This window comes from Microplitis demolitor, chromosome 7 (assembly GCF_026212275.2).
Source record: "Microplitis demolitor isolate Queensland-Clemson2020A chromosome 7, iyMicDemo2.1a, whole genome shotgun sequence".
In the NCBI taxonomy this organism is placed as follows: domain Eukaryota; kingdom Metazoa; phylum Arthropoda; class Insecta; order Hymenoptera; family Braconidae; genus Microplitis; species Microplitis demolitor.
The window spans coordinates 8,381,893-8,399,624 of NC_068551.1; the positions used below are offsets into that span (position 1 = coordinate 8,381,893).

Below are 17,732 nucleotides of genomic sequence, written 5' to 3' on the forward strand. Positions count from 1 at the left end.
AAAATATATATACCCTTATCAGGTCATATCAGGACATAAAAAAAATTATATACAAGCATATCAAGTCAGATCAAGACATATCAAATCTGATATCGACATATCAAGCTGATATGGCTTGATATGGCCAATTTTCATATCAGACTATATATCAAAAATTATATATAGGCATATCAAATCATATCAGGTCAGATATGGATACATCAAATTTTTTAATATGGCCATATCAGGTCATATAAGGCTTGATCGGAAAATTTTTTCACAAGAAGCTTTAATTTTTTACCTCAAATTTTATGTTTTGATTCTTTCTTCCAATAATTTGATAGTCTTGACTGTTTGGACATTACCAAGAAAAGAAAAAACTTGCACATCGGCTCATATCATTTGCAGTGCAATAAAATTATTAGTTAAACTATTAATGCATCAATTATTTGTTACATGCACCCCAAGATTTTCATTTTAAATTGTATAATTCATGACCTGACAAGTTCCTTATCAGAACCTCATCAGGATATCCTTATTGAGAAAAAGAGTTATTTGTCATCGGGTCAACCTGACGAGTTCTTTATGAGGAAATCATCAGGATATCCTTCTTCAAATTAAACCTATTTCTCATCAGGTTGACCTAATAGAAAGTAACTTTTTTTTTAATAAGGATATCCTGATGAAGTTCTGATAAAGAACTCATCAGGTTGATCCGACGACTAATAACTTTTTTTTTTTAATAAGAAAATACAAATAAGGTCCTGATAAGGAACACGTCAGGTTGACCTCATAGAAAATAATTTTTTTTTTGAATAAGGATATCCTGATAAGCTTCTGATAAGGAGCTCGCCAGGTTAGCCTAATAAGGCAAACCTTATATTAGCCCGACAAGGTCCTTATGGTACTTCAAGCAAATAACGGAAAAAATGCTAGTCGGACTCATTATCAATGTATTATCATGTCATAATGAATTGATGAGAAGAGTATTTTGATCTTATGATAATGATTTCATATCGACTTTACGACGATCAGATCATACATCTATAACTTCATAATAATAAACTTATGCTAGTAAAAGATCTTCTTGGAATCTATGCGACTTATTTTTATTAGAAATTCGCAACTCCTTATTCTTGTCTAATTTATAAAAATTTATACTACTTAAATTTACGGCAAATAATGGTAAACCGCGCGTAATTTACGGTAAATTATCACAATTTACGGTGGGTTTACCGTAATTGAGGTGGATTACCAAATTACCATAATTTACGGTGGATTGCGGAAGTTTTACGGCAAATTCGACGTAAATTACGGTAAAGCTACCACAATTTACGGTAAATCGGGATTTTACGGTGGATAACCGTAATTTAGGTCTGTTAGGGATGGTAAGCTTATGATTCCTTCTTGATCTTGTGATAATGTTGTAGTGAAAATTTACCATGATGGTACCATAGGCTATATTCTGGGAACAATCTTCTACAGATTATCTTCAGAAAGAGGTATATAGTAAATATTTTATTCGACAAAAACTTGTTCAAATCTTGAGCAATATTGCTACAGAACTAACAAGTCTGCTATGATTAAGAATGGCCTTATGATCAATATTTAGTATGTGTAGGATAATATTTAATAAATACAGTCGAATATTTCATATATATATATATATATATATATATATATATATATTTATATATAATTTATCAAATATTGATTTATCAATCTATCAAATAGTAGTAAATGTTTTTCTCAGTGTATAATTTTTTTTACTCGGATGGGCATGAACATACCTGATCAGATATGAACGGACATGATCAGCTCTGATCATGCCCGTTCATTTTCCATGTCTGATCAGGCCTGAAGACTCATGGCTGTTGATGTCTGATCATTTTTTCCCGGGTCATCAATTATACAACATTGATTTGTTCATGTTAGGCGATGATTAATAATATGAGAATTCTTAAATTTGTGAATATTCAAGGCAAAGCTAGTAAAACGGCAAAGCGTCTTCATACTAAAAGTATACAGACACAAAGATAACAAATGATTTATTTTTGTATCAATATTGCATTTTTTCGTTTAAAGAAAATAAAATTTCTCGGAACGAGTACTATACTTTTCACGCAAGTACTCTTGTATTCTCCGACCAAGAAAATTAAAGTTGTTTAAGCCAAGAGAAAAAATTTCTTGGGAGAAATTATTGATACGGAGAAGTAGAAAGTCATCAGTGCTAGGTAGAAGCAGCGGGAGTAGTTCGGTGCTCACCACGAGATTGCGCCCAGCCTATTGTAGTGTCCTTGGTAAGATAGATATTTTAGAATTGTTATATTCCAAATCGAGGGATTTCTGACGCAACCTCGTATCTCAGAAACTACTACTTTACAGGAGAGACAAAAAACGCTTTATAATAAACCTCTGGCTGTTTTTTATTAATTCTTTTTACAAATCTAAAAAGTAATCAAACTTCCTATAAATTTTCAAGTTAACTGTAATACTAAATGTATTTAATTATTTTTTTTTCTGCTCATTTTATGAGATACATGTTTGCTGCACCGAAAAATTACTGAGAAATGTAACATACTTGTTTGCGGTATTTTTAATTGAAATAAAATCACAGAGATAAATGAGATTTTTGGATCACTTTATTCAGGAATATATTATCAACTTTTCAATTATTCTTAATCAAATCACAATATTATTAATAAAATTATTAGTGCTATTATTTGTTGATTATGACAACACAATATTTTTCACGAGACACATGATTTTTAGCAGATTTCATAGAAATCTATCTTTTGCATTTGTTCTCATGGTAGAATTTTCAAAGAATTTTGCCATAATCTATCATAATTCATCGAGTAGAATCCAAAAGTACCATTAGTTCAAAAGTTTATATATGTATGTATATAGATATATATGTATGTATGTATATATGTTTATCCAGTATGGCTTTTGCGGACTTTTTCAAGGTGTATTATATTGTTGCATACATAACCATTATATTAACAATTAAATCGATGTATGCAGTAATTTTTTTATTATTATTTATAAATTAAATCTTATCAACTTAATAATCGCGTGGGGTGTAAGTTACACCCCGTAAAACCTTTATGCACAAAATACACTTGGGGTGTAAGTGACACCCCACGTAGCCTTTATCCACACAATTCACCTGGGATGTTTATGACACTTAGGATCTCTAATCATATGATTTACTAAAAATCTTGGTGGGCACATTTTATTAAACATTTAGTCAGTCTGCAATTTTCAAGTTTTCAGTACGATATTTTTGCGAACTATTATAGAAACGACATCATAAAATATATACGATTTGATTATAAATTGTAATACCCAAAAGCATATTACTAATAACTTCGTTCGAAAATAGTCTCGGAGAAATTCCCAGTCAATGGGCTTGAGGGAATCTTTTCATGGATCATTTGGAAATTTAAGAAAAATTTGTATTTTAAATTCACCATTCATAGACACGATTAGAATAATCCTGCCGATCGTATTGCCTACAAAAATACTCATCATGAAATTGTCCAGAAACTTATTATTTTGCCTGAACATTTAGTCAATGAATTTGGTAGGTAAATCGTATGAAACTTTTGCTTAATCCGAAAAATGTAAGTATCTAAAGCAACATTTTCGCCAAACTATGATAGATATGGAAAAATATATTGATTAGGGTGTGTCATGAAAATCGACTATTTTTTTTCTTTTACTCGTTATACTGAAAAATTAGTTGCTGGACACCTCAAGAAAATTCTCAACAAACATGAGATTGAATTTCAAGAGAAGGGTCCTGCGTATTGCAGTTTTTAATTTTTTCCTCAGTCCATTAATAAAAAATTCATATCTCACTCATTAACTGATCGTACAGCAAAATATCATAATTTTTTTTTGTCGGAAATTGAACGCTCTACAAAAAAGATTCCCTACATTTTCATCGCAAGTCTCACCATTTAAAAAATATTGAAGATTTTCGTTTGATTATTCTAAGACACATTTATATTTTTCTTATGAATTTTCTAACTCGTGAACATATAAGGATTATGAAATTGGCAACGCTCAATTATATAGGGAATTAGATGCTCTTAAAGAAAAAAAAGTCTCTTCTCATTTTTTGATATATCCATCTGTTCAATAATTATTGGAGCTTGGATTGAAATTTATAGTAAATGTCGAAATCTTTTTACTTTTCCGGCGAAACTATCAGACTTATTACAAAATTTCATGAAATATTTTTTGTAGAAAATTTTATTCCCTATAGATTATTTGTGATAAATTTTTTTCGAATAGCACATAGTTTTCTAGTTATTTACATTTCAATATCATGCACTTAATAAAAAATTGTGTTCTGATTAATTTTAAGAGTTTGATATTAAATTGTAAATAACTAGGAAGCTATGCGAAATTTAAAAAAACTCTATCACAGATAATCTGTAGGAAATAAAATTACAAAAAAAATCACATAAAATATTGTGATAAGTCTGAGAGTTTCAACGGAAAAGTGAAAAGATTTTGAAATTTACGATAAATTTGAATTCTAGCTCCAATAATTTTGGAACAGATGGAATGATCAAAAAATATTGAGAAACTTTTTTTTAAAAGCGTTTAATTCCCAACAAAATTACGCGTTGCCCATTTCGAAATCCTAATTTGTTCACGAGTTGGAAAATTCGAAAAAAAAAATCAAATGTGTCTTAAATTAATGAAACTTCAATCATTAATACTTTTAAATGGTAAGACTTACGATAAAAATGTAAGAAACCTTTTTTGTAGAGCGTTAAATTTCCTATGTTGGAATTTATAATGTATCACTGTAGGATCGGCTGATGAGTGAGATATGAATTTTTTTCTAATAAGTTGATAAAAAAATAAAAAACTGGAATGCCGAGGACCTTCCTCTTGGAATTAAAAGCTGATTTTGAGTAAGAACTTGCTTGAAGTGAGTAGAAAACAATTTTTTAGTGTAACGAATAAGAATAAACCAGGCGAATTTTTTGACACGGCCTAATGTTGGTGTGCTCTGGTTGCAAATAGTATTGCCTACAATTATTGTTCTCAGTAATTTTGTCATGACCTAAAAAATTACACCAGAACACTAAGTTAAGTGACTTGATAGACAATTTTTAAGTAAAATTGGGTTATTTAAAATTTATAAGTATTCAGTCCTCCATTGTCGCTGAACTATTAGAGATACAAGAAAAACTTGTTGATACAATCTTATAGCAAATTTTATTGTCTTCAAAGGCGCTAATAAACTATTTGATCGTAAACTCAATATTTCTAGCGGAAAATCCATGTGAAATATAACGAGACGCGTGGGGTGCACAATACTTAGCTATATGTCGTTACGGACAAGACGAGCTATAATTATGGAAACTTGAAAGAGCTCCTTGACGCAGTATTTTTCGTTATAGCATCAGTAATTCAGCATAAACTTGAGCTGCAATCACTCGATATACAATTTTTTTTAGAGAGTTCATTATACACAAATTGACTGGGTTACAGATGAAAACTATTTGCAAATCATGATTGATACTTGTAAAATACTTATGTAGAATGACCTTGCCGAATTTTTCGCCTACAAAAATATCTATCATAAAGTTATTTGGAAATTTATTATTTTGCTAGAATATTTAGTCTATGAACTTGGTGGGTGAATTGTATGAAACATTTTTTTATTCAGAAAATATAAATTTTCTAGTCAACGTTTTAACTGAACTATGATCGATATGAAGAAAATATATCATTATATTGAATCTGGTTACAAATTGTATTGTCTTCCATTGGTTTTCTCTTCAATTTTGTCGTAGGCTCAATAGTTTCACCATAATATTATGTTGAATGACTTGATAGACAATTTCTATGTAAAATTAGATATTTAGAAATTCTTAAGCTTTCAGTCCTCCATTGTCGCTGAACTATTAGAGATACAAGAAAAACATACGAATACAATCTTATAGCAAATTTTATTGTCTACAAAAATGCTTCTAGTCAATTTGATCGTCAACTCAATATTTCTGACAGAAAATCCATGTGAAAGATAACTAGACGCTTGGGGTGTACAATACTTTGCTATGTCGTTACGGTCAAGACGAGCTATAATTATGAAAACTTGAAAGTGCTCCTTGACGCGGTATTTTTCTTTATAGCATCAGTAATTCAGCATAAACTTGAGCTGCAATCACTCGATATACAATTTTTTTTAGAGAGTTCATTATACACAAATTGACTAAGTTACAGATAAAAACTATTTGCAAACCATGATTGATACTTGTAAAATACTTATGTAGAATGATCTTGCCGAATTTTTTACCTACAAAAATATCTATCATAAAGTTATTTGGAAATTTATTATTTTGCTAGAATATTTAGTCTATAAACTTGGTGGGTAAATTGTATGAAACATTTTTTTATTCAGAAAATATAAATTTTCTAGTCAACGTTTTAACTGAACTATGATCGATATGAAGAAAATATATTATTATATTGAATCTGGTTACAAATTGTATTGTCTTCCATTGATTTTCTGTTCAATTATGTCGTAGGCTCAATAGTTTCACCGTAATATTAAGTTGAATGACTTGATAGACAATTTCTATGTAAAATTGAGATATTTAGAAATTCTTAAGCTTTCAGTCCTCCATTGTCGCTGAACTATTAGAGATACAAAAAAAACATACGAATACAATCTTATAGCAAATTTTATTGTCTACAAAAATGCTTTAAATCAATTTGATCGAAAACTCAATATTTCTGACAGAAAATCCATGTGAAAGATAACTAGACGCGTGGGGTGTACAATACTTTGCTATGTCGTTACGGTCAAGACGAGCTATAATTATGAAAACTTGAAAGAGCTCCTTGACGTGGTATTTTTCTTTATAGCATCAGTAATTCAGCATAAACTTGAGCTGCAATCACTCGATATACAATTTTTTTTAGAGAGTTCATTATACACAAATTGACTGGGTTACAGATGAAAACTATTTGCAAACCATGATTGATACGTGTAAAATACTTATGTAGAATGATCTTGCCGAATTTTTCGCCTACAAAAATATCTATCATAAAGTTATTTGGAAATTTATTATTTTGCTAGAATATTTAGTCTATGAACTTGGTAGGTAAATTGTATGAAACATTTTTTTATTCAGAAAATGTAAATTTTCTAGTCAATATATTCGCTGAACTATGATCGATATGAAAAAAATATATCAGTATATTGAATCTGGTTACAAATTGTATTGCCTTCCATTGGTTTTCTCTTCAATATTGTCGTAGGCTCAATAGTTTTACCAGAATATTAAGTTGAATGACTTGATAGACAATTTCTATGTAAAATTGAGATATTTAGAAATTCTTAAGCCTTCAGTCCTCCATTCTCGCTGAACTATTAGAGATACAAGAAAAATATACAAATACAATCTTATAGCAAATTTTATTGTCTACAAAAATGCTAATAGTCAATTTGATCGTAAACTCAATATTTCTGACAGAAAATCCATGTGAAAGATAACTAGACGCTTGGGGTGTACAATACTTTGCTATGTCGTTACGGTCAAGACGAGCTATAATTATGAAAACTTGAAAGTGCTCCTTGACGCGGTATTTTTCTTTATAGCATCAGTAATTCAGCATAAACTTGAGCTGCAATCACTCGATATACAATTTTTTTTAGAGAGTTCATTATACACAAATCGACTGGGTTACAGATGAAAACTATTTGCAAATCATGATTGATACTTGTAAAATACTTATGTAGAATGACCTTGCCGAATTTTTCGCCTACAAAAATATCTATCATAAAGTTATTTGGAAATTTATTATTTTGCTAGAATATTTAGTCTATGAACTTGGTGGGTGAATTGTATGAAACATTTTTTTATTCAGAAAATGTAAATTTTCTAGTCAACGTTTTAACTGAACTATGATCGATATGAAGAAAATATATCATTATATTGAATCTGGTTACAAATTGTATTGTCTTCCATTGGTTTTCTCTTCAATTTTGTCGTAGGCTCAATAGTTTCACCATAATATTATGTTGAATGACTTGATAGACAATTTCTATGCAAAATTAGATATTTAGAAATTCTTAAGCTTTCAGTCCTCCATTGTCGATGAACTATTAGAGATACAAGAAAAACATACGAATACAATCTTATAGCAAATTTTATTGTCTACAAAAATGCTTATAATCAATTTGATCGAAAACTCAATATTTCTGACAGAAAATCCATGTGAAAGATAACTAGACGCGTGGGGTGTACAATACTTTGCTATGTCGTTACGGTCAAGACGAGCTATAATTATAAAAACTTGAAAGAGCTCCTTGACGCAGTTTTTCTCTTAATAGCATCAGTAATTCAGCATAAACTTGAGCAGCCATCACTCGATATACAATTTTTTTTCAACGCACTAGCAAGTTTTGTGCTTGCAGGAAAGTAAAACAAGATTTTTGTTGAAATTAGAGCTTCTGATACTATTATAAACAGGTGGCTCAGCGCGATTTTCTATTTTCCATTTAAATAACAGAGAAAGAAAAAATTTAAGCTTGGAATTGTACACTTCAGCAATGGGTTATTGCACAAAGAAGTTCAGTATAACAAACAAAATCTATTATTATTTTTTAATAAATCCATCTGTTCAAAAATAATTGAAGTTTTAAGTCAAATTCGTAGTCAGCTTCGTAATTTTCTTACTTCTCCGGTGAAACCATCAGGCTTATCACAAAATGTCATAAATTTTTTTTTGTAGACAATTAAATTTCTTACAAGTTATTTCGAATAATGTTTTTTAAAATTCTGCACTGTTTTCTAGTTATTTTTATTTTAATATCAAGATCTTGTAATCGATCAGAACACTTTTTTTTTTAAGAGCTTAACATTAAAATAAAAATAACTAGAAAAGAATGCGGAATTTAAAAAAAATTTGTCGAGCATAAAGTTGTCTTCAAAAAAGACTTTTTGCCAGTTCGTGACAAGTATGATATTTTCGCCGAGAAAGTAAAAATATCTCGAAATTTACTGTAAATTTGACTTCAAGCTCCAATTACTTTTGGACAGATGGATTTATCAAAATATGATGAGACTTTTTCTATAGAGCGTTCAAGTTACTACGAAATAATATCTCGAGATTTTCTGTACAATAAGCCATTGCCAAGTTATAAAATTTCACACTTGATTTTTTTCCCGCGTTATTCAAAAAGGAAATAGAGAATTGCAGTTAGTCACCTGTTAATATTAATATTAAGGGCTCTGATTACAGCGCGTAGGAGCTGTCAGTGGTAGAAAAAATAAGGTGACCCTGAAATTCCACACCTTAATCAGTACCCTAGTGACCATTTTGATCAATTCTAGAGCAAATATTGAGGAAGTCAAGGAGAATATAGCAAAATATTATAACTATTAGGGTGATTCATTTCCGCAAAAGTTTTTTTTTTTAAGTCCTCAAGCAAAATCTTAATCTACATTAAAAAAAAAAATTCTCACCAAATACGAGCTCTTAATTTTAATGCTAAGTACTCTTCATTTGATTTCAAATATTTCCCATTTAAAATACACGTAAATTAAATTACTTTTTTTTTAACTTTCTAATACTCAGCTGCATTTCATGATATCAACGCAGTTTTGGTCGCAAATTGTAGAGCATTAGGTATTCTTCAAAAGTGACCATAATTACTTAGCTGTTATTCCACCTGTTTCACTTGTGTCCGTTGCAGAACTCATTTTTCTTATGAAATGGACATTTATTGGCTTGCAGAACGTAAATCAATGAAAGTACACTGAAGATGCTAAGGGGAATTTTATAGGAAATTTTATTCCCTTCAAAAAAAGTTCTATGAGTCAAGTCGCTAAAGTCCATAGTTTCCGAGTTATAATCATTTTAATAATTTGAAAAATAAAATATCAATCGTAACTTTTTTTTTATATTATATTTTTCAAATTATTAAAATGACTATAACTCGGAAACTATGGACTTTAGCGACTTGACTCATAGAACTTTTTCCGAAGGGAATAAAATTTCCTATAAAATTTCCCTTAGCATTTTCAGTGAACTTTCATTGGTTTACGTTCTACAAGTCAATAAAGGTTAATTTCATAGGAAAAATGAGTTCCACAACGGGCACAAGTGAAACAGCTGTAATAACAGCTAAGTAACATTAGGCATTTTTAAAGAACACCAAATGCCCTACAATTTGCGATCAAAATCATGTTGATATCATGAAACGCAGCTAAGTATTAGAAAGTTAAAAAAAAAGTAATTTAATTTACGGGTATTTTAAACGGGAAATATTTGAAATCAAATGGAAAGTACTTAGCATTGGAATTAAGAGCACATATTTGGTGGGTTTTTTTTTTTCGATGTAGATTGAGATTTTGCTTGAGCACTTAAAAAAAAAAAACTTTTACGGAAATGAATCACCCTAATAACTATACATACTGTGCTTTCAAGATTTTGACTAAGATTGCTACTAAGGATACATTATTATCTAAAATTATATATGACTTAAAAGTTACGTACTTGACTCATTTGTTATATCAAGTATACGTGAATGTGGAGTTTACTTGAAACATTATTTATTATTTTTAAGATTACTCGTTATTTTCGTTAAAGGACTAAGAAATATTTAGTTATGATTTGATTTAAATAAAACAGCGTATTTAAGAAACGATAAACAAAAAATATCACTTTTATTATTTTTGTTCGCGATGGTTTATCATTGCACAAAAAGGATCTTATCGATAAAATTATTTATACGTTATTTGTTATTAGTCATCATTAAAAAAGATTTTCGGTCTTACGATAGAAGAGCTTTCGTGGACTATGACATTACAGCTTGGGTTTTCGCGGACTAGTCTTCAAAAACCCTTCTAGACATATGGATTTTCCGCGGACTGTCCTCGAAAACCTCAAATGTCCTCAAAAACCCTCCTAGATATACGTAAATGCCAAAAAATGTCCGCGTAAGCCATACTGGATAAACATAAATTTATATGTAGATGTATTGTCGATAGACATCAATAAAGTTGCAATTTGCTTAACGATCAAACTCTTATAAATTAGTTCGTAAACTAATACTTCCATTAAAATTTTCAGATGTTGGACTTGACGGAATAGTTTTGAGAAAACGTCAATTATCTGAAACTTCGTTAGTTTTTTAGATCGTATTGAAAAACAATCAAAATGATTGGGTTTCGAGTTGTATTGTCTACACAATGAATCTTAACGAATTCATCTGTAAACTCAATATTTTCCCAAAAATTCCTATTAAACAACATAATAGACGCATGGAGTGTTCATGACACTTAATTTTATCATTCGTTTTTAGTCGTGCTAAAATTATAGAAAGAAAACATTATGACCTGGATTTTTTGTCTGTAAAATCGATAATTTAGCTAGAATTTCGGAATCAACAGCTCAATTGAATAACCTCTTGAATAATTAATTATTCAGAACTTCGCTTAGATACGAAGTAAAATTCTGATTAAAACATGACAAATACATAATAAATACGTCAGTATAATCTGATTGCAAATTGTATTCTCTTCAAAAAAGAGATTTTCACATTTGCCTGTATACTTAAGAGGTGGGGCCAAAATTTTCAGTTGAGTGGCTTGAACTATTCCAATCTGGTCGCAAATTATATAAGTCACAAAAAAGTTTATCATAAATTTTTCCGTAAACTCAGTTGTTTAGTAAAAATTTACAATTGCATCAGTTAAAGTACTAATTTGAGAATAGAAAATAAAGAAATAGAATTTGAAAATTTGTTTATATAATAAATTTATTTTATCTGAGGAAAATTTTCACTTAACGGCAATAGATACGTGAAAAATAGATTAATACTATCTGATCACCATGTGTATACCTTAAAAAAAATGTTATCACGAATTCATCCGTCAACTTTTTAGCTTAATCGCAATTTTTAGTTAAAGGACTCGATGTATTAAATTTTATGGAAATGATTATTTCAAAATTCGAAAGTTCAATCAATTAAATTAATATATTCACTATGAGTAAAGGGACATTGTAATCAATTTATTCGCAGTTATTACAGCAATAAATTATTTTTATCGTCACGTCTTATACAAAGGCTGTGCTGGAATAAACCAGGTGATCGATAAATGATTAATCACGTGGGGTGTTAAATACGTTTCGGCAGGAGGGCTTTTGCGGACTATGTCATTATAGCTTGGGTTTTCGCGGACTAGTCTTCAAAAACCCTTCTAGACATATGGATTTTCCGCGGACTGTCCTCGAAAACCCCAAATGTCCTCAAAAACCCTCCTAAATATACGCAAATGCCAAAAAATGTCCGCATAAGCCATACTGGATAAACATATAGGAATCCATACAGGAAAGTACGGATTTATGTAAGAATTCATAGGAATTAACATAGGAGTGCATGGATTTACATAAGAATCCACGTAGGAAATCGTAGGTATCTGGATTCCCGATATGAGAAATTGTGAGTACCTGGATACTCATGTAGGAAATTGGCATAGAAACTTGTATAAATGGATTTCTTTGTGGAAAAGTTTTATAGGACTTTGGATTTCCATCTAAGTAATTTCTATAGAATCCGGGCTATCTGGATTTTTATATCTATTGTCTATTGATACGCGTATGTGAATAAATGAACAGATTAGCATTCTATTGGCAGGAAATCTTTCAACAAAAAATTGAGTTATTGATGCTCTTTATATCAGTATTTGTAATTAGTTATAGATTTATTAATTAACTTAAGAAGTATTACATCTTTATAGAAATTACAAATACTTTTCATAAAATACTAAATTAGGAATCGTACAAAGACATTGTACTCCAGGAAAGTTTATGAAAACAGATACGCTGTTTATGATATTTGTATCAATAACGTGACGTTTTATGTAAATTTTTCTGATTCCTAATCCATGCAAGATTTCGATATGGAATTTTCCAAGGTGCATCAGATTTCAATGAGAAAGCAACGTAAAAATCCATATGGAAATCCATATTAGATATTTACATATGGATTTGGCATGTTGTGGATTTCGTCAAACCCGTATAGATATCTACGCTGGATTCCCACATGGATGTTTTTGATATGGATAACAACATTGTCTGATGTCATACTCTGAAATATACAAAATTAAATGTGGATTGAACACAATTATGACAGTGATAGGTTAGAATTCATATTGGATTATGTTTATTACTTATCGTTATATTGTTTCTTACAAATACAATGACAAAGTATATTGTTTAACTATTGTTTATTCACTTTGAGTGATAATTTAATCAACTGAATATTAAAATTTTTCATTACAACAACAACAAACTGAATCACATTGCTACGAGCAAACTTAGTTATGCGCTATCTGATATTTTTGAGATCGAGTTGCGTATGACATGTTTTCACTAGTTGAGATACGTGATTGCATTTTGTTAAATAAAAAAAAAACTATTCAATATTTTTGTTTATAACTTTACAGAATTATGCAAGGCCCTGATTAAAAAAAAACGATTTGTGACGATTAAAAACGATTAAAAATTAAATCATCATTAATCGTCTTTAATCGTCATGGATTTTCAGATTTAATCGTCCCAAATCATCAAAAGACGATATATTATTTTACGATTAAAAGCAATTAATGAAGATTAAAATTTCAAATTGTCATGAATCGTCTTTAATCTTCATTTGAAAAATTTAATCGTTTTTAATCATCAATTGACGATTTATGACGATTTAAAACGATTAAAACAGTTTTAATAGTCACAAATCGTTTTGTTTAATCAGGGGGGCTTTTACTGATTACTTTTCCAGCAAAAACTCAAAATCGTCAAAAATCGAGGTACGAGGTTGTGTCAGAAAACTCTCGAAATATGAACACGATTTTGTTCGAGTACTCCTCTGTCATTTGGATTATACTATAGTATATGCTATAATACATCAGGACATTAATGTTTAATATTAATGGTTTCTTGAATAATTTTTCACGAAATAAAAAAACAACAAAATATGTTTCAGAAAAAAAAAATAATAATAATAATCAATACGTCAATCTTTCGGAGAGAGAATACATTTTTGACTGATAAAATTTTTCGTTTTTATTAAAGAAGCAAACTTGTGGAGCAAGAAATTTTTTTTCTTGGTCCGAGTAGCTTTTTCAACTTTCCGCTAGGAAAATTGTTAATTTTCAAAAAAGGGAATTTATAGATTTCGGTCGGATTTTCGAAAATCCAGTTTGCTTTAGATGACGACGTTTTGAGGTCTTACTAAGCTATTCTGACTATCTCCGAATAGACGTCCGTGTGTGCATGTGTGCGTGTGTGTGTGTGTGTGTCCGGATGTGTGCACTGATAAAAAGGAACCTTTGAGTCAACTTGAATTGAGTTGAGCCAAATACGTCACGACTTTAAGTCCGGCGAAACACGCCACGACTTTGACTGAAAAGCCACACGTATTTGGAGAAAATTATCGATAGATAATTGAGTATACTCAAATACGTAGCGTACTTGTGAACTCAATTAAAAAATATATGTAATTGAGTCAACATACTAGACACTTTATTCCGCGTACTTTTGCTTTTGTTTCTACAATATTTTAATTTGATGTAAAAAATGATGATATTCTATCTATTACTTTTCAATTTGAGTAAACTTACATTTAGCCGTAAGAATATAATTTTTTTTCAACTCGACATCTTTCTTCTAAAACACCGTAAATTGTACGAAATTCATATAACATTACTGCAATTTATTCAAGTTGTCGAGTCATTAATAATCGATCTTGCATCAAAACAATACTTTGTAGAATAGAATGGAACCTGAGTGTATCCAGAGTAAATGAATACTGAAATAAATAAAATTTACCGAAATTTATTATTTTTAGATTATTCAAGAGCATTTATTGAAAGCAAAAATTACTTTTTTCATTATCTGAAACGTACTTTATATTTCTGAATTATAAAAAAAAATTATCCAAGGGAACAAAGATAGACATTGTTGTCACAGGATATAATATATTACCATCAAAAGAGGCACTTGTCACTATGTCGGACGACAGAAGAGTAGCTGTGCCGGAAATGTTTTAAAGTTTAGAATATAAAAACTGAAATATATATCTAACCAGGAACAGCACAAGAGGTTGGGTCTTATCTAGTGGTGAACACTGAACTACTCCTACCACTGCTTATTCGAGTTCGGTGCCTCATGACAAACATTTAGAAAAAAAATATATTAAAAATACATAAAAAGTACATAAATATTTATAAAATATGTATAAAAAAGAAATTTTTAATAGCTAATTTTTGTCCGATTTTTGTATATATTTTAAATGTAATTTAAATATTTTAAAAATATATTTTAAGGTGTATAAGAAATACATGTTTGAAAATATATAAAAATTATATTAGTAATATATTTCAAGTATATAATTATGAAAATGTAAAAAATATATTTTTAATTTAACCAACAACATAAAAAAGAAATATAATAAAATTATAAATTTTTTATATATGTGAAATTTTTTTTTTCAATTTTCATGGATGTATTTTTCATATATATTTTAAGATATAGGAGAAGGGAAGGCAAAATAGGGTACCTCCAAAATTTTATAAAAAAAAAATTTTATTTTTCAAATGTTTTAAACTTTCTAAAATCCCTTTTGTAAATGTAATTAAGCATTGTCTTGAATTCTTTTGTTAAAATTTTTCAAAAATCGAACTTGTCAGTCAAAAAATGTTACTGATGTTACATTCGACTTGGTGTATATATACTAAAGGGGCCTCTTTGCCGCGCTCACTGTAAAGTGCAGCGTTAACAATTTTAAAGACAGTAACTTCGGCCAACAACTCGTTGCTCGTCGTCAACGTTTCCTCCAATCAGGAAATTACACTTGACTGTATTCTAAATTCATCCAATTATATATTCTAAGTTATTCCCTCCAGAACCGCGTACCGAGGTGATAAAAACAACGAACACCAAGGTGCAATAGCCTATGACGCTTGAGAAGTTAATGTATCTTTCTTGCTGGCCCGCGTGAGTTCTAAATCGTGTTACGTTTAGGCAACTTTCTTTTTCTATTTTATATTTCTCTTAAACCGATTATTTCATTTTCATTAATAAAATCTAAACAGTCAAGTATACTAGAAAATCAAGTGGCAAGTTGCTTGTTACCGTTAAATTTATATTCAAAATCGTCCTTTCATCTTAATTTTCAAGTTAACTGTTTTTTCTGTGTAGGGTTAACATTCTCCTTATTGCATTTTTGGTTTGATTTTAATTTATTTTAGTGCAGTATTAAAATGATAAAAACAATAAATTAATCAGTTTCAGGAACTTGCTGTTGATTTCGACTGCGTTGTGTTCCTTGGATATTCATGCAGATATAGTTAGCGAGAAAAAAGGTTTGATTTTTTAAATTAATTAAATCGTAAATTTACGTTTATATTAAGTTGCTAATGTTAAGCATAAAAGCGTTAATTGTCGTGATAAAAACGATCAGATCTGGTTATAGTTAGCCAGATAAAATTTTTTGATCAGATCTGGTTGGATCGCATACACGGAAAAAAATGAACTATATAAATTGAGAACGACAAGTAATATAACGATAAAGTGATCAGTAAATACTATCATTCTATGTAGCAATTTTTTCATTTATGGTTAAAACGTCAATAATTTCAGGATAAGTATGAAAATGTATTGTCTATGCAGGAAAAATTACTATTTGAACTTTGAAAATCGTAACTGATATTTAGAAAATTGACGACACGTATTATGAAATTCATTATTTGGAATGGTAAAATTCCCTATATTGACACCCGGGTTCCGAGTTATAATTTCAAATACTTATAGAGTAAGAGCCCACACTGATAGAAGGATTTCTTTGGATTTAATAAGATTTGTTAATATTTAACAAATGGTTTATTAATGAACAGGCTCAAATAAATATTTACTAACAGTCAACAAATTATTTGTCAGAGCGTATTTCCTTGCACCAAAAAAATATTTATTAATGTATAATAAATGATTTATAAATATTTAATAATTCATTTAGTTGACGCAATTTAACGTATATGAAGATATAACCTAATTCTCTCATAATATAAATAATAAAAATATTTTAAAAAATTTATTTTAAGTGGGAAGGTGAAGAATATATTATAATAAAAAAATTATTTTTATTAAATAATTAACAAACAATTATTTAAAATAGTTTTTATATTTTATATAAAATATGGTCGTGTGGCAACGCTTAATACTATCCAGTTAGTCTTATGCTAATATATACAAGTACATACGATTGTATGCAGCCATCTATCGATAATATTCACCAAAGAATTATTTGTTAACTATTAATAAATATTTATTTGACTCAAAGAAGCTTCTTACAAGAGTTTTAATAAATCTAGTTTATTACTCTTAAATAAATCCTTCTATCAGTGCAGTACCCCCAGACGTTGCTTATTCTCTAAAGGACAAAATTTGGTGCTTCGAGTAGTGTTTATATGTGGACTGAATGCCAGCATACCAGCTAAGTTGGTTAGGCGGCCAAATCTCAGATACTAGGTGAGAATGGTAACTAAAAATAGGGCTAACTTTATTTCAATTTTAATGCCAGACACTTTTCGTCAGCCATAACTTTCGCCAGACGCTTTAAAGCTCCTAAAAAAATATCGCGACTTTACTTACATTCTAACGTCCGGTTTTTTATATATGTTATTTGAGGGACTATTTTAAACATATATTTG

General features: G+C 29.5%; 1 protein-coding gene across 5 annotated transcripts in view; it reads left to right on the forward strand.

Annotated features, from left to right (window-relative positions):
* LOC103568657 (collagen alpha-1(XV) chain) overlaps nt 1-17,732 on the forward strand; it is a 493,917-nt gene that overhangs the window by 20,974 nt on the left and 455,211 nt on the right. For all 5 annotated transcript variants that reach the window (XM_053740819.1, XM_053740818.1, XM_053740817.1 and 2 more), the window contains exon 3: nt 16,312-16,388. In XM_053740819.1, coding sequence (XP_053596794.1) covers nt 16,312-16,388 — 77 coding nt within the window. The remainder of the gene's footprint in view (nt 1-16,311; nt 16,389-17,732) is intronic.